The sequence below is a fragment of the Hyla sarda genome, chromosome 1 (genome assembly GCF_029499605.1).
Source record: "Hyla sarda isolate aHylSar1 chromosome 1, aHylSar1.hap1, whole genome shotgun sequence".
NCBI classification, from domain to species: domain Eukaryota; kingdom Metazoa; phylum Chordata; class Amphibia; order Anura; family Hylidae; genus Hyla; species Hyla sarda.
In genome coordinates this window covers 583911483-583933088 of record NC_079189.1, presented here as the reverse complement: position 1 = coordinate 583933088, position 21606 = coordinate 583911483, and the positions used below count along the sequence as shown (strand labels likewise).

Sequence of the window (21606 nt, the reverse complement as noted above, 5' to 3'; positions counted from 1 at the left end):
AGGAGAAACCCTCAAGATTCAGGAGACATCCCCTGAGGTAGTTCTATAAGTGGTCATTGGAGAAGTATAGGTCACAGCATCCAAGCAGCTGACTCTGAAATGGTACAAAAAGTTGTAGTCTTTTTATTGGTAACCCAATTGGTTATTGGTTACCCAAAAAGACATCCCCTGAAGTAACTCTATTAGTGGCTATAGGAGAAGTATAGATCATAGCATCCAAGCAGCAGACTCCGAAATGGTACAAAAAGCTGTAGTCTTGTTATTGGTTACCCAAAGTGCGTCCTCGCACGCACTTTGGGTAACCAATAACAAGACTACAGCTTTTTGTACTATTTCGGAGTCTGCTGCTTGGATGCCGTGACCTATACTTCTCCTATTTCTTTCAATCTGGATTGGCCATCTGTACGGTCACCTGCGCAGTGGCTTGGTTCTGTGCTGTCTTCCATCCTACCTACATCTAATGGTGGTCATGAACAGACATTGCTAAACAAGAGCTTATACCTACTGATAATTGTTAATGATTTCATGAGAACTAGATCTCTCATATAACAATGGGTTTTGTTTGATCACGAGATCTCCATGATCATGATGATTTGGTCAATGTGGATGGTGTCTTTTACCGGATCTGTACATTGCAGGGAGCGGCAGCCGGCTGGAATCGGTGGGGGAAGATGATGAGCTGGCAGTCGGTAATGAAGACTCTTACCTTGATAAAGGAGACAAATTTCCAAGGGGATGTCGTAAACATTCGCTCCCTCAACAGCTGGACTCTTCAGGATCCCGGCAGGTTAGTCGCCCGTAGCATAGTCCTGTATTGTGCGAGTACGAGGTTGTTGTTACCATCATTGATAATATGCAAGGCGCTACTGTCCAGGTATCAAATGTTTTATTTTACTACTAAGTCCATCAAGGCTTTGTAAGGTATTAATGGTGCATTTGGACTGTTTTTAGACCTCACTTATTTTCACATGTTATGTTGATTTCTCCCATCATTCTGTGCTCAATATCCCATTATGACAAAGTGATAAGAGTGTTAGAAATCTGCTAAATTATTTAAAAGGCAATACTAAAAACTTGCAGTGACATAAGTATTCATACCCTTCACTCAGGACTTAGTGAAAGCCCCTTTGGTAGTAATTACAGCCCTTCAGTCTTGCGGATTCTGCACATTCTCTGCAGGTCCTCAGAAGCTCTGTCAGGTTGGATGGGGACTGTCGGTGGAAGCCATTTTCAGGTCTTTTTATAGATGTTCCATTGGGTTCAGGTCAGGCCAGCCAATGACATTCACAGAGTGTTCCCTAAGCTGTGTGCTTAAAGGGTAGCTCTCATCAAAAAAACCTTTTGATATATTATAGATTAATGTATGCAGAATAACTTTACAATTGCATGTTATTAAAAAATATGCTTCCTTCTATAAAATTTTCCACTTTGAAGAAATGACCACTAGGGGTCTCCCTACCAGTCCTGGCAGCAAGCATTTCTGACTCATGCTGGAGTCCTAAACACTCAGAGCTGCCAGTCTGCTTTGTTCACAAAGGAGAACACTCAGAGCTGCCAGCCTGCTTTGTTCACAGCCTGTTTGGCTGTGAACAAAGCAGGCTGGCAGCTCTGAGTATTTAGGACTCCAGCATGAGTCAGAAATGCTTGCTGACAGGACTTATCGGGAAAAATACAATAGAAAGAAGCATATTTTTCATTAACATGCTATTGGAAAGTTATTCAACATTCATTAATCTAAAATATATCAAAAGTTTATTTGATGAGAGGTACCCTTTAAGGTCATTGTCTTGTTGGAAACCTTCTTGTTGTCTTGTTTGAACCTTAAGTCCAGTCTGAGGTCCAGAGTGCTCAGGATCAGGTTTTCATTAAGATTATCTCTGTGCCCCATCCAGCTTTTCTGCAACCCTGACCAGTCTCGCTGTCCCAACTGCTGAAAAACACTCCCACAGCATAATGCTGCCCCCACCATGCTTCACTGTAGGGATGGTATTGGGCAGGTGATGGGCAGTGCCTGGTTTCCTCCAGACATGATGCTGCCCCCCCCCCCCCCCCATGATCACTGTTTGGATAGTATTGAGCAAGTGATGGACAGTGCCTGGTTTCCTCCAGACATGATCCTGCCCCACCATACTTCACTGTAGGGATGGTATTGGGCAGGTGATGGGCAGTGCCTGGTTTCCTCCAGACATGATGCTGCCCCCACCATGATCACTGTAGGGATGGTATTGGGCATGTAATGGGCAGTGCCTGGTTTCCTCCAGACATGATGCTGCCCCCACCATGCTTCACCATATGGATGGTATTGGGCAGGTGATGGGCAGTGCCTGGTTTCCCCCAGACATGATGCTGCCCCCACCATACTTCACTGTAGGGATGGTATTGGGCAGGTGATGGGCAGTGCCTGGTCCCCTCCAGACATGATGCTGCCCCACCATGATCACTGTAGGGATGGTATTGGGCAGGTGATGGGCAGTACCTGGTTTCCTCCAGACATGATGCTGCTCCCACCATACTTCACTGTAGGGATGGTATTGGTCAGGTGATGGGCAGTGCCTGATTTCCCCCAGACATGATGCTGCCCCCACCATGATCACTGTGGGGATGGTATTGGGCAGGTGATGGGCAGTGCCTGGTTTCCTCCAGACATGATGCTGCCCCCACCATGATCACTGTAGGGATGGTATTGGGCAGGGGATGGGCAGTGCCTGGTTTCCTCCAGACATGATGCTGCCCCCACCATGATCACTGTAGGGATGGTATTGGGCAGGTGATGGGCAGTGCCTGATTTCCCCCAGACATGATGCTGCCCCCACCATGATCACTGTAGGGATGGTATTGGGCAGGGGATGGGCAGTGCCTGGTTTCCTCCAGACATGACACTTAGAATTAAGGCCAAAATCTTTCATTAGACCATGTGCATATATACATTAATGATTAAGGGGGCACCCTAGAAGAGGAAAGAAGGCTTTAACACCAATTTAGAGGGGGGTTCTTTATTGTAAGAGCAGTGTAAAGTCTCAACTGTAAAGGTGCCATACATGTTAGAAGTGTCAGATAATTTCTCTGATTGCAGCAGAATTGGTTGACTACGGAACACCTGGAGATGTTTAGACTGTTCCCAGGTAGCGTGTGTGTGTGTGTGTGTGTGGGGGGGGGTATAAGGATCGGACATGTCCTGTGGGAGATATATTGTTTGCAGAGGAGCCTAGATGCATCTTATTTCCCTATCCCTACTGAAAACGTGTGGGTGTCATATGGAATGGGCTGATGGCTGAATTTTCATTTTAAGGCCTCTTCACACAAGCGTATATTGCATCTGTATTACATCACAAAAAAAAATAAGGAACAGTTATATGAAGTTAATGTAGCGTCTACTGCTACTTTTATCAAATTGAGATTGGAAAAAGCCCATTAAAGTTTCAATAGTATTTATAGCAAATTTCATCTTTTTTGCATCTGTTTTTTAAATTGTAATTCAGTTTCCTCCTTGGAGAGACAGCCCAGCAGTATTTACTGCACAGAAATACGTATACGGTACTGGAGCAATACTGATTTTTCATCTGTAATACATTTGTATTTTGGAGGTATACTTAATACGCTTGAGTGAAACAGGCCTAAGATGTCTGGACAACATTAGAGCACTTAGACCATGTGCAGTGGTATTTAGTTTAGACGTTCTTATATTCCATGTTCCTGTGTTATATATGTATTTTGATTTAACAATCTCACTAATCAATCTTTATTTTTTACATTTGCCTTGTTAACCATCCTGACCATGTCTATGTAAGTTGTATGTTTTATTTAGGAAGTCAGATACATTTCTAAAACCTGATTCAAGGCAATGAGGAAAACAGCCAAAACTATGACCATTGTGATGCCACATTTGACATATGCAGCAAGATGCTTTTGATGTAATTGTGGAACCTATTCATAAGTTATACCCTATTATACCTATAGTTTATTAAAGGAGAACTCCGGAATATAAAAATTGTTCCCCATACTGCCGGCAGTAAAAAAATAAAGATGTACATGCCTTCCTCCGCTCCCCCGGGGCCTCCGGTAACCCGCTCCGGTCTCCGCCGTGGTCCTCTTACTGGTTGCCGGTGGTTGGAGAATCATACTGCGCTCAGCCAATCACCAGCTGCAGCAAAGTCTGACTCGGCCGGCGATAGGCTGAGCGGCAGTGTGAGAACGCTTCAGGACACAAAATTCTTCACTACACCGGCACCTGCTGCCGGGGCCGAAAACGTCACACTGCCGCTCAGCCTATCGCCGGCCGAGTCGGGACTTCACTGCGGCTGGTGATTGGCTGAGCGCAGTATAACTCACCGGCAACCAGGAAGTGGATCACGGCGGAGACCGGAGCCGGTTACCGGAGGCCCCGGGCGAGCGGAAGAAGGTATACACATCTTTATTTTTTTACTGCCGGCAGTATGGGGGACAATTTTTATATTCCAGAGTTCTCCTTTAACTAAACCCAATTTGCATAGTTTACCTTAAAGGGTTACGCCACTGCTCAGCATTTGGAACAAACTGTTCCGAACGCTGGGGCTGGCGCCAGAGGCTCGTGACATCATAGCCCCGCCCCTTCATGATGTCACATCCCACCCCCTCCCATAGACTTGCATTGAGGGGGTGGGACGTGACATCATGAGGGGGCAGGGCTTATGACGTCACGAGCCTCCGGGGCCGGCCCCAGCGTTCGGAACAGAAAAGAAATTGCAGAATAAAATGGAACCAATCTCATGCCTGCTACATCTGCTAAAACAAGTAAGCGCAAGACATACACAAGACACTTTACATTATTCTCCAATAATAGATTATGCTGCACTATATAAGCAAAAAAATAAAATAAATCCCGGTGTGCTTCTTTAAGCATGCAGGTCTATGGGGATGTTGGGAATGTCTGTCGGCTTAACAAGCGTCAGAGAACCATTCCTATCAGTGACTGTATGACTGTGGGAGGCAAGCTGCTAATATCGCTCTTACACAAGTATATAAATGTGTCTGGAGGTTCCCAGACCTGGAGATAAAAGGCCATCTGGTAAATAAATTGTGATCATGGGGGACAGAATGTTCTGTGTGTTGTAACATGGAAAAAACTGCATTCACCCTCCCTCCAGCCTGAGCCAAAAAGGGTCACACGTCAAAAAGATAGAATATATGCAGGGATTACTGCCTCTTTAAGGTAGGGTCACATGGGCCGTATTTTGCTGCGTATTTGCTGCTGCAGCAGCAAATAAGCAGCAAAATATGGCCCGTGTGACCCCACCTTAACACTACTCTGCACTAAAACTAATATTTCTATCTAATAGAGAGTCCCTTTAAATCTCCTTTACTGCATTACGAACAGTCTTGATCCACAATTACATGCTGAATTGGTTTGTGGGCTCCTTCCCCTTTTGCTAAATTATCATTTTGTTCTGCATTGGTTTTAGAAATGTGTCCATAGACCTGTAATTAGAAGCGGCGTTGTGTAGAAAATGTTATCTAGTTGGTATTCTTTTAGCAATTTTTTTTTTTGCATAGCTTTGGAAATGTAGAGTAAGTACTTGAGACACCCCTGTATAAGCCAAAGTGCAGCGGACCTCATATGGTCATTCATCTGATTGACCAATTGTAGTACCCAAGCTCCCCTGTAGTGGCCGCTGCAGGGGGAGTGTATAGCTGGCTGCATTGTTCCTAACAAATCCTTTGTTTTCTGGTGGTCTTTAATATTAAAGTGTTTGTCTATGATGAGACAATCCTCGTAAAGAACATGTTTCCCTAAAATAAGGCAGTGAGTCACACTTTGCTGTCAAAGTGTTAAACTCCGGTTTAGCTATTCTGGAATCTTATAGTGATATATTCATATCTAGTTAAACTGGCTATTAGCTACTTTTACAGCTTTCACACAACTTTGACAAACTTCTGACTGATCTGTCTAGTTATGCCATGATCATGATACCTGAACCTCCTTCAGTATCGCCTACACCCACTCAGTAACACCAGGGCTTTGCTCAGTGACACTCAGAACCCACATTAGCAATGTCTGGACTCACCTTAGTAACATCCGAAACCCACATCAGTAATGTCTGGACTCACCTTAGTAACATCCGAAACCCACATCAGTAATGCCGGTGCTGCCCTCAGTATTGCCTTGACTCCCTAAGTAACACCTGGACAGCCCTCAGTAATGCCGGGACTCCCTAAGTAACACCTGGACAACCTTCAGTAATGCCTGGACTCCCTAAGTAACACCTGGACAGCTCTCAGTAATGCCGGGACTCCCTAAGTAACACCTGGACAGCCCTCAGTAATGCCGGGACTCCCTAAGTAACACCTGGACAGCCCTCAGTAATGCCGGGACTCCCTAAGTAACACCTGGACAGCTCTCTGTAATGCCAGGACTACCTAATGACTGGACCCCCATAGTAATACCTGGACCACTTCAATAACACTTGGAAGCCCCCTCCGTAGCACCTGGATGGTGGATCCCCCAAGAGACCACCCAGACCCTCCTCTGTTGTACTGCAGGAAATAAAAATCTGCCCTGTTCAGTAAAATTTGCTAGGGTTTGAGTGCTGGGGCCATAAAATAGAAGCTAGAATGCAACATTTGGAAATAAAATAAGCGTAGTCTACAGAAGTTATAAGATTTTTAGTATCTCATTCTAATCCATTTTTACAAATTTTAATGTATTTTTCTTTAATTTCATCCACCAGGAATATGCTATTGTGAAAAAGACTGCAAGATCTTTAAGCACGGCGCAGGTGGAGTCCCCCTGGAGGCTCGCTCAGCCGTCTATCATCTCTAATATCGTCTTAATGAAAGGACAGGGGAAGGTAATCTTTACTGTGGGAATACAAGTTTTTTCATATACAGTATAATAGCCTTTTTTCTCTAATGGGAACCTTGACCCGTCCATAAAAGCAGGAGCCCAGTCCGCCAGCATCTGGACCTTCCGCGTGTTATTTTCTCTTCCCCATGTGTTACACATCCCATAACTTATGATCCAAGAGGCTTTGCTACCGTGCCTTTAAGATAAATCCCATAATTCCTGACCCCCTTAATGACTACAACACTCAGCGGAGCTTTCCAAGAAGTGTTTTTCCTAAAATGACACTAATGTAATTTATGGCGCTACCTGACCCCGCTTCGTGAAAGCTTAGAAATGTGCCATTGTCGCCCAAATAGGCCGAGGTTAGGAGTAATAGCATCTGGTAGTCGTTACAAAAAATTTTTGTGTAATTTAAAGCTTTTGGGGATTTTTACTGGAGACATAAATCAATAGGATATAGAACTCAAGGCCTCCATTCACAAGATCTAGGTCCCTGTACAGTCAATGGGCCCCCTCCCGTCTCTCACATCCTTCATCTTTTGGCTTATTGGGCAATATAACAAAAAGAACAATACATCTGTTCATTACTATATGATTGGTGGGGATCCAAACTTTGGGAACCTTTAAAGGGGTACTCCGCCTCTAGACATCTTATCCCCTATCCAAAGGATAGGGGATAAGATGTCTGATCGCGGGGGTCCTACTGCTGGGGACCCCTGCGATCTCCCTGCTGCATCCGGCGTTCGTTTAGAGCGTTGGGTGCAGTGCCGAAGGCTTGTGATGTCATGGCCACGCCCCCTCAATGCAAGTCGATGGGGAGGTGGCGTGACAGCTGTCACGCCCCCTCCATTAGACTTGCATTGAGGGGGCGTGGTCTTGATGTAACGAGCCTCCACCCAGCATCGCTAGTAATCCAGGACGGAGCGATGTTCGCTCTGTGCACCAGATGTCTGGGGTGCCGCAGCCGAGATCGTGGGGTTCCCGCCGCTTTGGATAGGGGATAAGATGTCTGATCGCGGGGGTCCCACCTGTTAGAAATGTCAGAATAAAGAAAACATTTCTTAGCTACGATGAGGAGATTATTATGCAAGGCTTTTTATATATAATGTGGATTATGAGCAAATATGGCAATTATACACCCATAGACATACTATATCTTATTACAATGATTAGTTATAGAGATGAGCGAACTTACAGTAAATTCGATTCCTCACAAACTTCTCGGCTCGGCAGTTGATACTTTGCCTTCATAAATTACTTCAGCTTTCCGGTGCTCCGGTGGGCTGGAAAAGGTGGATACAGTCCTAGGAGACTCTCTTTCCTAGGACTGTATCCACCTTTTCCAGCCCACGGGAGCACCTGAAGGCTGAATTAATTTACGCAGGAAAAGTCATCAACTGCCGAGCCGAGAAGTTCGTGACAAATCGAATTTACTGTAAGTTCGCTCATCTCTAATTAGTTTATATACTATGTAGGAATCTTCTTAGGCATGAGAGCCCTGTTGCAACTGCTACCTCTGCAACCCCTACACTGGTCCCACTGATTAAAAGAACGATCCGGGAAGAAGAACCCTGCTGCTGCAGGAGACTTAGCTCTAGAGGCTTAAAGGGGTACTCCGGTGAAAAACAATTTTTTTTTTTTTAAATCAACTGGTGCCAGAAAGGTAAACAGGTTTGTAAATTACTTCTGTTTAAAAATCTTAACCCTTTTTAGCTGGTGTATGCTCCACAGGAAGTTATTTTCTCTTTAAATTTCTTTTCTGTCTGATCACATTGCTCTCTGCTGCCACCTCTGTCTCAGGAACTGTCCAGAGCACTAAAGGTTTGCTATGGGGATTTGCTCCTACTCTGGACAGTTCCTGACATGGACAGAGGTGTCAGCAGAGAGCACTGTGATCAGAAATAAAATAAATTAAAGGGGTACTCCATTGGAAAACTTTTTTTTTTTTTTTTTTTTTTAATCATCAACTGGTGCCAAAAAAGACAGATTTGTAAATTACTTCTATTTAAAAATCTTAACCCTTCCAGCTGCTGTTATGATCCACAGGAAGTTCTTTCCTTTTTGAATTTCTTTTCTGTCTGACCACAGTGCTTTCTGCTGACACCTCTGTCCATTTTTTTCACCAGAGTACCCTTTTAATATAGAATACATCTCCTGCAGCGAGACACGGAGGGAAGTGCCCAGCCAAGCACTTCTCCTGGTTGTATTTCCATTATTTAATTTGATGTATCTAGTAAAATATTCTAATGTCTCTTTGCTTATGACCAGGGTCTTGGCTTCAGTATTGTCGGTGGTCAGGATTCAGCCAGAGGTCGCATGGGGATTTTTGTGAAAACAATCTTCCCAAATGGAGCTGCAGCTGCCGACGGGAGACTTAAAGAAGGTCAGTGTGAATGGTGAATGAATAAGTATATATGATCTATTCTAATATACTCATTGACACAAAACGGGTCTATCTTTAATAACTGTGACTGGTATTAGCAAGATCATTTCTTTTTTTTTTTTTTCCATATCATGGCCGCTCGCCATCACTAGTCCTACAGCGCCATTTGTTTTATTTCAGCAAAGCTGCATCACTGTCCTTTTTATTTCTCTAACTTGGTCATGTGATCACCAGTCTGACTCTTCAAATCTTCCAGTAGTGACTGTCATTATGGAGAATTCAGGCATTGCCTCCTGGCAAAAAATATACAAAAGAGCAATTTATATGTCTGATCGGTAAATTAATGGGGCATTCTGGGATATTTTTTTATTTGACTATGCTACAGGGGCTGTAAAGTTTGTGTAGTTCATAATATAGTGTCTGTACCTGTGTTTGATGGTGGTCTCTCAATTCTTATGTGATTTTTGGCCCTGATGTTTATATTTAGCAGCATAGAAAATGAGTGTCGTCCCAGGTTGCTTTGCGGCCCGAGACATTACATCACTAGTCAGGTGATCGGAGGGAACCTGTCTTTGCTTCAATGGGAGGAGCGACCGCTGGGTGGGAGGGAGATCATTCTGCAAGGAATTGCAGCTGGCAGCTTTGTAGACGTCAGAAGAGCCGGAGACAGGTGTGGGGATAAGATTTTTCTGAGAGAAAACACTGGTCTATTGCATTTAAGAGATCACTGGTGTGTTTCAATGGGTATGGTGACTGATGTGTGGGAGGGAGAAAAGTAACCTCACACTTACAAACAAGGGATCCTGGGACTTGTAGTTTGAGGGAATGAACTCCAACAAGAACTCACAAGAAGATAGCCTCAGCGTTATGGTAATCTCACAACATAGCCATTTAACCCCAAGACAATCACAGATCCTTCCTAAGCATGTCCATTACTGTCTGGCAGGTACGTTCTAAAATCATCTTATGGTGGATAACACCTTTAAAAAGGGTTGTCCGGGATTAGAAAAACATGGCTGCTTTGTTCTAGAAACAGCGCCACAAACTGTTTACAGATTATGTGTGGGATTGCAGCTCAGCAACCCTTAAACAGAGGTGGCACTGTTTTTAAAGAGTACCTCTCATGATCTTGTTACATTTTATCATCCTCCCAGTTCACTGCCCCCATAATGGTTAACCACCCCATTGCCTTTATTTTTAATATTTCTTTAGTTTACTACCTTGATATTACTCTGCTCAGTCAGATTCACCGCTACACACAGCCCAGAGCAGCTCAGTGTGAGATGAGCTATGATTGGCTAAGGCTGCACGACCCCCCCCCCCCCCCCCCTCAGCACTCCGGACTCCATTTCCTGATTTTGGACTTCTGCCAGGCCATCAGGAGTCCAAAGTCTGTGCAAGGGATGGGGGAAAATGTGCTCTGGACAAGTAGGGAGACACCTAGCAGCAGCTTTTTTTTAAACACAGATAAAACATAGAAAACGTCATTATTTTAAAAAAAAATTTTAAACAACGTACATTGCAAAGATTTTTTTATTTACCATAAGGAGTGCAATAGCAAAAATTAGTTTTAATGAGAGTGCCCATTTAAATAATGCAGTCTAATACAGGGCAACCCTAATCAGATTGAATGTGTTTTTATGCAAACACAGTGTTTCCCAACCAGGTGGCCCTCCAGCTGTTGCAAAACTACAACTCCCAGCCCCTGGTTGGGAAACACTGTGTTTGCATAAAAACAAGTTCCACAATAATCCATAAGATATGTTTCCCTAGGAAGCTGTATGACGGCCATTGGGTCATATATAGCCCTGGAGCTCTTGGTGCTGTCCTGTTCATGTGCCCCAGTAAATCCAGTCCTGCTTTGTCCCATCGCAGTGTTTTTCCGCAATGCGACTAGTAGTTCCTGACCTACATAATTCCTGTATTTATTCCAGCCGAGGACTTTAAATTCATCCATCCGTCCTCATCTCTTTTTTGTCATATTGAGCAGCCCTTCAGTGTGGAGCATGTGACCTAGATATGGGAGACGTTCAGCGGAGACTTTGGCTGTTCTCAACCCTGCCACGCTTTTTTTTTAATGAATTTTTTTGCTCACGCAGAAAAATTTAGTAATTTGGGAACAATGCCGGATTCACTCATAAATAATATAAGAGCCGGCTCCCTATTGTGCAGAATACCTAATGGCGATACCTGCAGGGGGCATCTTGTGACGATGACGCCTTTGTGTAATTAAGCCGCAATGACAATTACAGCAGGTCCAGCAACTGAAACACCACGATGGGAAAGTTGTTGCTGGCCATAGAAATGTATTATTATGTGGCATCCGTTCAGATTTGACCGTATATGTAAAACATGGGCTATCCAGGTCTGCCGGAGTAGGAGCTAGTTTTACTTAACGGTTAGCTCTTGTCCCAAACGAAGAACCTCCCACTGTCTATGATATCTATATTTTAATAGGACACGTGAACAAGGGTTGGCATTCTGAGTCAGTGTCTTTAAAGGGGTTATCCTAAGTTTAAACATCATCCCCCTATCCTGATTGGTGAAAGTCTGACTGCTGGGACCCCCCACCGATCATGAGAATGGTGGTCAAATGTCCTTCTAGAGAATGGAATGGAAATGAGCAGTCTTGACCACCGCTCCACTGGTTAATGGGACTTGCCAACATTGTCAAGCACTCAGCAATGTCCGGACGTCCCATAGACAGTGAATGGAGTGGTGGACGAGCATGTACAGTGCTGCTCCTTTCACATGGGGGGCAAGGGTGACAATTGGCTAAGCTTCTATCACTTTCGGGCAAGGGTGGGTGGGGTTTCGGGATTATGAGCAACAATTCAGTTCTTGTAATCAATGGGTTGGACCCCCCCCCCCCCCCATTATCCAGTTTCCCCCTATCCTGTGTAAAGGGGAATAACTTTAATACTCTATAATATGAAGATTCATATTGCCCTTGTTTCTTAAGATGTCCGTGTATATGGGGGTGTTCCGATTTTCCTTCCCAAACTTTTGTTTTCAGGGGTTATGCATTTCTTCCATATTAGTCTGGCTGCAACTAATCACCCTCTTATTCAGAACAAAAGCACTTCCCGCCAATTTGAGCGTGCATGTGTTAATCAGAAGAAATAGCTGGTCGACAGATGTCTATTGCCAGATCTATTTGTATATTCTCTCTATGGACCTAAATGGGCACGGTCATTAAAACAATTTTTTGCTATTGCACTCCTTATGGTAAATAAAAAATCCTTGTAATGTACTTTGTTTAAAAAAAGAAGTTTTCTATGTTTTATTTGTGTTTAAAGAAACTGCCACTAGGTGTCTCGCTACTTGTCCAGAGCACATTTCCCACCATTTTTTTCAACAGACTTTGGACTCCTGCTGGCCTGGCAGAAGTCCAAACACAGGAAATGCAGTCTGGAGTGCTGAGGGGGTGTTTGCAGCCTTAGAGCAGTTCAGTGTGAGATGAGCTATGATTGGCTGAGCTGTGTGTAGCAGAGTGAGGGAGGAAGTTCTCCCCTTTACGGCTTCAGATGATGTCACGCCTGCTGGGGAACGCCCCTTCCCAGTCTGTGAATCTGACTGAGACTTAGCAGAAAATACAGAGCAATATCAAGGTAGAAAACTAAAATGTAATAAAAATAAAGGCAGGGGGTGGTTTATCATGATGGGGGCAGTGAACTGGGAAGATTATAAAATGTATCAAGTTAATGAGAGGTACTCTTTAAGACTAAAGCTGGCAATACATGTAGTAAAATCTATCCCTATCCCCCACATACACCTCACTGAGGCTCCCAGGTGCCTCAGTGGTGCTTTATCTTTACGAAAACAGCTAAAATCCAAACATGCCCGATCCTTCTCTACACTTAAAGGGGTACTCCACTGGAAAAAAAAATTCTAAATCATCTGGTGCCAGAAAGTTAACCAGGTTTGTAAATTAATTCTATTTAAAATTCTTAATCCTTCCAGTACTTATCAGCTGCTGTATGCTTCACAAGAAGTTCTTTTCTTTTTGAATTTCTTTTCTGTCTTACCACAGTGTTCTCTGCTGACACCGCCATCCATTTTAGGACCTGTCCAGAGTAGAAGCAAATCCCCATAGCAAATTTCTCCTGCTCTGGACAGTTCCTGATATGGACAGAGGTGTCAGCAGAGAGCACGGTGGTTAGACAAAAGGGAAATTCAAAAAGAAAACAACTTCCTGTGGATCATACTACAGCTGATAACTACTGGAAGGATTAAGATTTTTTTAATAGAAGTAATTTAGAAATGGGTTTAATTTTCTGGCACCAGTTAATAATAAAAAATAAAAAAAATCCCAGTGGAGTACCCCTTTAAGGGGCCACATACATATTATATGGTCGGCTGGTCCCCACTAAAATTGGGGGTCTAATGTATAAGAGATGTCAATGTAATATCTGGGAATTACAGACTATTTTACTTTATTGTTTACCTGTGATCTTGAACCTTTGGCACTCCAGCTGTTGCAAAACTACAACTACCAGCTTGCCCGGACAGCCGTTGGCTGTCCGGGCATGCTGGTAGTTGTAGTTTTGCAGCAGCTGGAGGAACCCCACTGGTCATGGAGTGCTACTTTATATATATATATATATATATATATATATATATATATATATGTTACCCTCCCCTTAGTAATTTTGTATTTGTGTACTATACAGGAGATGAAATCCTGGAAGTAAATGGAGAGTCATTACAGGGGACGACGCACCAAGAGGCTATTCACACTTTTAAGGTATGGTACAAATCAGCCATCATCTATATGAGCCCCCTAGTGTGTTGGGGCCCCCTGTGTATGGGCCCCCACAGAGCTTCCTGTCACTGTCCTGTGTATAGAGATACAATTTATCTTGACCCTTTTCCACCTTCTCGCCTCCCGACGGGATATCTGTTATTGATACGACTCGATGGCGCTTATAGTGACGGATAACACACCGCCTCTCTTACTTGATATAGTGCAGTCATTTCTTATAGACTCCAGATAACGTCACCGTAAAGTCAACAATACTCACATTTAATCTCCTTCACCATATGTAAAAATGCCCTACGAAAAACAGGCCGCGATTTTCTTGTCTCGTATACACCGGTCTAGATTGGAATCCTGAATAGACAATGTAAAGTTTTATGCTTAGGGTCAGGGTTAAAGCCATTAAACAATCCAAACTGGAATTTTGTTGGCATATGGATGCACAGTAAAAAATTCTTCTTTTTAAAACAAAAAATAAATACATAAATAATAATAATAAAAAAATTATAATAGAAAAAAAATTGTGTTTGTGCGTATTTATATATATATAAGTAAAAACAAAAGGAAAAATAGCCAGCACATCAACCTAATACACAGGTGCCCGCTGCTGTGGCAAATACAAAATGTACAAAAAAGAAAGTTGCAACAGCACTCTAGGTCAAAAAATGGAGGCTCTTAGCGCACTTCTTGATCAAACCGCGTGGTGGATCGGGGACACATTTTGATCAAAAAGTGCGCAAAGAGCCTCCATTTTTTGACCTAGAGTGCTGTTGCAACTTTCTTTTTTGTACATTTTATATATATATATATATATATATATATATATATATATATATATATATATATATACAATTTTTTTTTATTATTTCTATATAATATATATATATCATTTTTTATTTGCTTAATTTGTAATTTTTTTATTCCAGCAACTCAGGAAAGGAGTAATCACGTTAACCGTACGTACCCGGCTCCGCAGTCCCAGCCTCACACCATGTGCGACCCCAATATTAATGAGCCGCTCCAACTCCCCTAACTCTAGTTTTAGCGTTGGGCCATCTGTGGTCGGCTCAGAAGATGGCGATTCTGCCTCCCGTAAAGGTCCCGGTCCCAAAGACCGTGTCGTCATGGAAGTTACACTTAACAAAGGTAACACAAAAACAAGAATCGGTCAGCTTCACCTCCTTGGTCTTTGTCGAAATTGGGACTTTACATGTTCTGCCGGAAAGTCCTGTTCACACATCTCACTATATCTCGCACCTTTGTCCTTGTTGTAGAACCCGGTGTTGGCCTAGGTATTGGGGTCTGCTGCCTTACCCTTGAAAACAGCTCTCCAGGGATTTATATTCACAGCCTAGCCCCAGGATCTGTTGCCAAGATGGATGGAAGACTGAGGTATGTACTTTTTAATATTCATATTTTTTTATGTGTAGTGATGAAGCGCCCACGGCACACAAGTTTTTTTTAACATGTGTTCTTGGTGCTTTTTTCATGGAAATGCTTCAAACAATTGCAAGCAAAACCCGAACCAGAAAAAATACCCTAAAAAAAATGCTCTATAAAACAAAAACTGGCGTAAAAATGCTTTAGCAAGCAATAATGAAAGCTTATAAACTGGAGGCTGACTTTGCATGTAAAACCAGTAAATTTGTGAGACTTCATATCCTTTCATATCCATGTATTGGCTTGAAGGGTTGTTTTGTGTGGCCCGAGTTGTGTTTTTCACTGCCACTTTCTTTAGTTGCATATATAACGGCTAAAAAAACTTATCGTAATTGTTTATCCGAGTAAAAAAAAAAAAGAAGCAATTTTAAGGTGTTTGGCATGTTTATTTTTTTCACTGTAATGGTTAAATACAGTAATAATTTCATAGCAATTTTTTTTCTTTTTTATTCCTCTACTTTTTTCTTTTACTCCATCCCACCAGGAGACTTGATTGATCACATAATATACGACCATTGTATTAGTCCTGTCAGTGGGATGTTCTCCAGCATTAGAAAAACATTACTCAGTGGGGTGTTGTTTCTAAAAGAAAGCAGCTATGTTTTTCTATACCTGAAAAACTGTCTGACCGAACATACGCGAATAGTGACTATGATCAGTCCATTATTTGGTGAGACCGAGAAGACTGTGGAAAATAAATGCTTGGAAATAGTCTCTGATCAGTTTATTATGATCAATAGGTACGCTGTGTGTTCTGGACGGTTTTCCGGTGTATACTACAATTGTACTGTTGTTTCAGATGTGAAATTACCCTAATATTAGGGTGATAGGGTGACATATGGAACTCCCACCCTTTGATGCTTAGATGCTGCAGCCTCTATTGACAGTGGCATCTAAGGGGTTAAAGGAAAGAGATCAGGGTTAGGCTGGGTTCACACCACGTTTTGTTAAATACGGCTCCCGTATACGGCTGGGAGGAAGGGGGCGGGGCTTAAACGCGCCGCCCGCACTCAGCCGTATTCGGGAACCGGATTTAATGTATGTCTATGAGCCGACCGGAGTGAACCGCAGCCTCCGGTCGGCTGCTTTTTGGGCCGTATGGGGTTTCCCGACCGCAGGCAAAAATGTGGTCGACCACGTTTTTGCCTGCGGTCGGGAAACCGCATACGGCCGAAAACGAAGCCGACCGGAGGCTGCGGTTCACTCCGGTCGGCTCATAGACATACATTAAATCCGGTTCCCGAATACGGCTGAGTGCGGGCGCCGCGATTAAGCCCCGCCCCCTCCTCCCAGCCTTATACGGGAGCCGTATTTAACAAAACGTGGTGTGAACCCAGCCTTATCTCTCATCCTAGCTGTTACCACAAATCATCTGGTACACCATTATTTGGTATGAAGTATTACATTACATTTTTCTAGACATATTTTGAATCGCGTTGACTTTTTATTGGTTTGACATATTTGTAAATGAACCTTCCTGTTACTCGCCTTTTCTATACAATGAAAGCTTGGTTCTTTACATCTGTTTATATACTTTCTTGTTGTATATATTAGTAATTTCAAGTCTTTTTGATGTCGTCCTCTTCAGATAAGCTGCTTAGCGCCTCTCACTTGGGTTGAAAGATGATTCCAGTCACATAAGCTGAAATCAGCAATTCTAGTGAATGGTGTTTTTTTTACTGACAATATGGTCTTAATAAAGAGGGAAATCCTTCTAGAGGGGCAGGGTGATTTATCCAGAGACTTATTCCAGATGTTTCCGTACAATGACACCCTTCACAGTGAAGAGTTACTCTATCTGCCATGTTTGTTCTACTACCAGAAAGTAATTCATTATGAGGTTCAGTTTCCTGCTCCATAAATGTGGTGAACTAGGAATTTATTGATCCAGAGGGGTTGTCTCATATCTCTTTGTCTGTACACCCTGTTTAAAGGGGTTGTCTAGGTTTTGGAAACATGGCTCTATGTGGTATGTCGTAGTTCAGACCCATTCACTGTAATGGAGCTGCAGTACCAAACACAACCTATGCACAAATGTGGTGCTCTTCAAGAAAAAAAACCTGCCAAGTGTTTTTAATCCCAGGCAGCCCTTATGAAGGTCATGGATATCATTCGTGAATGTATGATCGCACACATAAGGCTGTCAGTCTTATTCCCTAGACAGGGTAGGGGATAACTGAGGAAATGGATCTGCCACCGATCACAACAATGGAGGTCAGATGTCCCCTGAATGAATAGAGCGGCAGCGTGCACCTCTGTGGGATGTCCAAACAGCATAGAGTTCAACACTTTGCAATGATTGGAAGTCTTGTAAAGAGATAGGGGTAACTTTTACATTTGAGATAACCTCATTAAAGATCTTATTCAGGATTTGAAAACCTGAGCTGAAAAAAAGAAGAAAATACAGCACCTCATCAGGCTGTGTGTGTTATTGCAAATAAGTTTCATTGTGGTGAATGGAGGACAGATGTGGTGCTTCTTTTTGAAGAAATTAGCTCTGTGTTTGTATTCGTGGAAAACCTCTTTGTACATCAAATCTGCGCAGAATACTGTATGTGTGAATGGACATGTCATCATATTTTACCATGTATAACGTGTGGCAACACAATATGGTAAAAGCTTCTCCCTTACCATGCCTTCTTTTTCTGTGCTCATGAGTCCAATGGACAGTCCTACTTAAAGCGTACCCGTCAGATCCGACAAAAATATTTTTTTTTTATATATCACTCAGTACCTAATCCTGACCATGCACATCTATTTTTTATGTGTCTAGCACCTTTACTTTTTTTTCATTACACTTTTAATTTAGCTCACTAGTCTAAATTTCTCTCAAAGGGAGGGGGCGTGGCCTCACTGTGCAGGTCTCCGCCCCCTCCCTCAGAATGCTGTCTGCTCACATCTCCCCTAGCATTAGCAAAACTACAACTCCCAGCATGTCCTCACTGACAGTAGTAGGACACAAGTTGACAGTGGGAGGATTTTTCCTCCAGGTCTGAGCCCTGCATTCACAGCTGTCAATCAAGGAAGTGTGTCCATGACATAGGTGATGACGCATGGACACAGCAGGACAAGTATGTGTCCAAGCTGGCGGGCGGGCGGGCGGGGGGGGGGGGTTTGCATGCTTTACAACATATCAAAAGTTTTTGTATCTGACAGTGCCCATTTAAAGAGGATCTGTCATGTGATTTTTACCTTGTATAACACATGGCAATGCTCTATGTATGGTAAAATCTTCATACTTACCATGTCTGGGAGACAATCCTGCTGATAGTAATGGTAATCATATGAAGTTTAAAAGGTGTCCCCCCACCCCCCCTCCCCTCCGGCCCATAAGTTGTCTCCTGGATGCAATCACGCTTGTCACCACTCCGCTCCCTAAGCAGACATAGCTGAGTGATGACACAGGCCATGCCCAGGCTGTCAACCATGCTGAGGGGGCTCAATTACAGTCCAAGCAGACGGGACTAGCAGAGGATGGCTCCCACACAGGGGACTACTTAAGGGATGGTGGGGGACACCTTTAAAACATCATATGATTACCATCGCTGCATGCAGAAACGTCTCCCGGACATGGTAAGGAGGATGATTATATCATATATTATGTGTTGACACGCATTATATGTGGTAAAATCTTAATGACTCGTTCCCTTTAAGTAGGGCCGCCCACTGGACTCATGAAGGAGCAGAGATTTATTTCAATAAGTTACAGTTCCAAAAAAAATAATATACTAAAACTTTCCCCCAAAACCTTATATATTAATCAGCTCAGGTCCTCTCTTATTGAAGGGGGTGGCACTGGCCCTTCCACTTCCTGTCCTATTTCCTGTTCCTTTCATGACAAACAGGAAGTGTCTGTTCAGCTAATCCATGGTTAAAGGGGTATTCCAGGAAAAACCTTTTTTTTCTTTTTTCTTTTTTTTCTTATATATATATCAGCTGGCTCCAGAAAGTTAAACAGATTTGTAAATTACTTCTATTGAAAAAAATCTTAATCCTTCCAATAATTATCAGCTACTGAAGTTGAGTTGTTTTTTTTCTGTCTGGCAACAGTGCTCTCTGCTGACATCTCTGCTTGTCTCAGGAACTGCACAGAGTAGGAGAGGTTTGCTATGGGGATTTGCTTCTACTCAGAGAGCACTTAGACAGAAAAGAACAACTAAACTTCAGCAGCTCATAAGTACTGAAAGGATTAAGATTTTTTAATAGAAGTGATTTACAAATCTGTTTAACTTTCTGGAACCACTTGAGATATATATATATATATATATATATATATATATATATATATATAAAAATATTTTTCCTGGATAACCCCTTTAAGGTGGGTATCTATGGCTGGTGATCAAGCGAGCAGGCATTTCCTTGTTTGTCATGACGAGACCAGGAAGTGGAGATCAGCGGGGATCCGGTGAGTGTCGGAACCGCAGTGGCGGGTGATCGGGGAAAGTGAGACAAAATTGCACCTACTTGTGACCAATGACTGCACAGTTTCACAATGGGAATGTTACAGGTTATTAACTATTGTTCACTGCTTTATTATTTTCACTTGCAGCCGAGGTGATCAGATTTTGGAAGCGGACTCTGTGAGTCTTCGTCATGCTGCTCTGAGTGAGGCATACGCCATATTGAGCGAATGTGGGCCGGGTCCTGTAAGCCTGATCATCAGTCGCCACCCAAACCCGAAGGTAAGCCGGGAACATTGACTCTTCCAGTGATTATGGGAGGAGATTTATCAAAACCTGTCCAGAGGAAAAATTGCTGAGTTGCTCATAGCAACCAATCAGATCGCTTCTTTCATTTTTGAAAAGGCCTGTGAAAACTGAAAGAAGCGATCTGATTGGTTGCTATGGGCAACTTAGCAACTTTTCCTCTGGACAGGTTTAGATAAATCTCACCCTATATGCTTACTGGGTACATCCACTTTTAAATAAGAGCCAACTTTGCAAAAAGTTGAAAACATATATATATATATATATATATATATATATATATATCCATCTCCATGGTAACAGACTACAGATAAATCTTATTTGTAGTCTGATACAAAAGTCTACATACAAAGGCTGTGCTTTTCATTAAGGCATTCCTGTATATGCAGTTGTTCTGTATCCCGTATTAATCCTGTAGATCAGTGGTCTACTAACTATGGACCTCCGTATGTTGCAAAACTACATCTCCCAGCATGCCCGGACAGCCGTTGGCTGTCCGGGCATGCTGGGAGTTGTAGTTTTGCAAAATCTGGAGGTTCACAGTTTGGAGACCACTGCTGTAGGTGTTCCATGGGGGTAACCAGGGCTCCATTGAGGTCTGGACCCCCATTCCTATTTACTGTCCTAAACCACCAGAGAATGTAAAATTTACTATATAAATACCTATATACTTAGAGTTAAAGGGGTACTCGGGTAAAAAACTTTTTTTTTTTTTTTTTTTTTAAATCAACTGGTGCCAGAAAGTTAAACAAATTTGTAAATTGCTTCTATTAAAATGTCTTAATCCTTCCAGTACTTATGAGCTGCAGTATACTACAGAGGAAATTCTTTTCTTTTGGGATTTCTTTTCTGTCATGACCACAGTGCTCTCTGCTTCCACCTATGTAATGTATATATATGTATGTATACCTTTGCTATGGGGATTTTCTCCTGCTCTGGACAGTTCCTGACATGGACAGAGATGTCAGCAGAGAGCACTGTGGTCGTGACAGAAAAGAAATCCAAAAAGAAAATAACTTCCTCTGTAGTATACAGCCGCTAATAAGTACTGGAAGGATTAAGATTTTTTAATAGAAGTAATTTACAAATCGGTTTAACTTTCTGGCATCAGTTGATTTAAAAAAAAAAAAAAAAAAGTTTTCCACCGGAGTACCCCTTTAACTGAATGGAAAAAAAAAAAAAAAAAAAAAAGACAGCTAAGGATTTTCAGAAAATCTGCCTAAAATTGACAAGTGTAGGGCCTTACCTTGCTAGTTACTCTGGGCCCCATATTCTATAAAGCCGGCCTCAGGGGTAACGGAGCCTTTCAAATAATGGCAATTGTAAAATTCCACAGGATTATAGGACCCTATATAATGGGTGAGCTAGCAACTGGAATGTCTTCAATCATTTATCTCTGATGGGATATAGGAGACCTGTTTAGTCACGTGCCGCTATGCGTAATCTTGTTTTCGATCATTTTGCCAAAGTATGGAAACAATTTGCCTTTAAGCAG

The 21606-nt window shown here is 42.6% G+C and overlaps 1 protein-coding gene and 1 long non-coding RNA gene across 2 annotated transcripts in view; one reads left to right on the top strand and one right to left on the bottom strand.

Annotated features, from left to right (window-relative positions):
* The window catches only part of PDZD2 (PDZ domain containing 2), a 412983-nt gene that overhangs the window by 309022 nt on the left and 82355 nt on the right, over positions 1-21606 (top strand). The window contains exons 9-15 of the mRNA XM_056545144.1: positions 639-787; positions 6705-6824; positions 9089-9203; positions 13877-13950; positions 14889-15108; positions 15237-15354; positions 19955-20087. Of these exons, the coding sequence (XP_056401119.1) occupies positions 639-787; positions 6705-6824; positions 9089-9203; positions 13877-13950; positions 14889-15108; positions 15237-15354; positions 19955-20087 (929 nt within the window). The remainder of the gene's footprint in view (positions 1-638; positions 788-6704; positions 6825-9088; positions 9204-13876; positions 13951-14888; positions 15109-15236; positions 15355-19954; positions 20088-21606) is intronic.
* LOC130295008 (uncharacterized) lies at positions 9266-20005 on the bottom strand. Its single transcript, XR_008848660.1, has 3 exons — positions 19870-20005; positions 14228-14316; positions 9266-9496 (listed from the first exon to the last, which is right to left on the bottom strand). It is a non-coding gene; the product is annotated as an uncharacterized LOC130295008 (long non-coding RNA).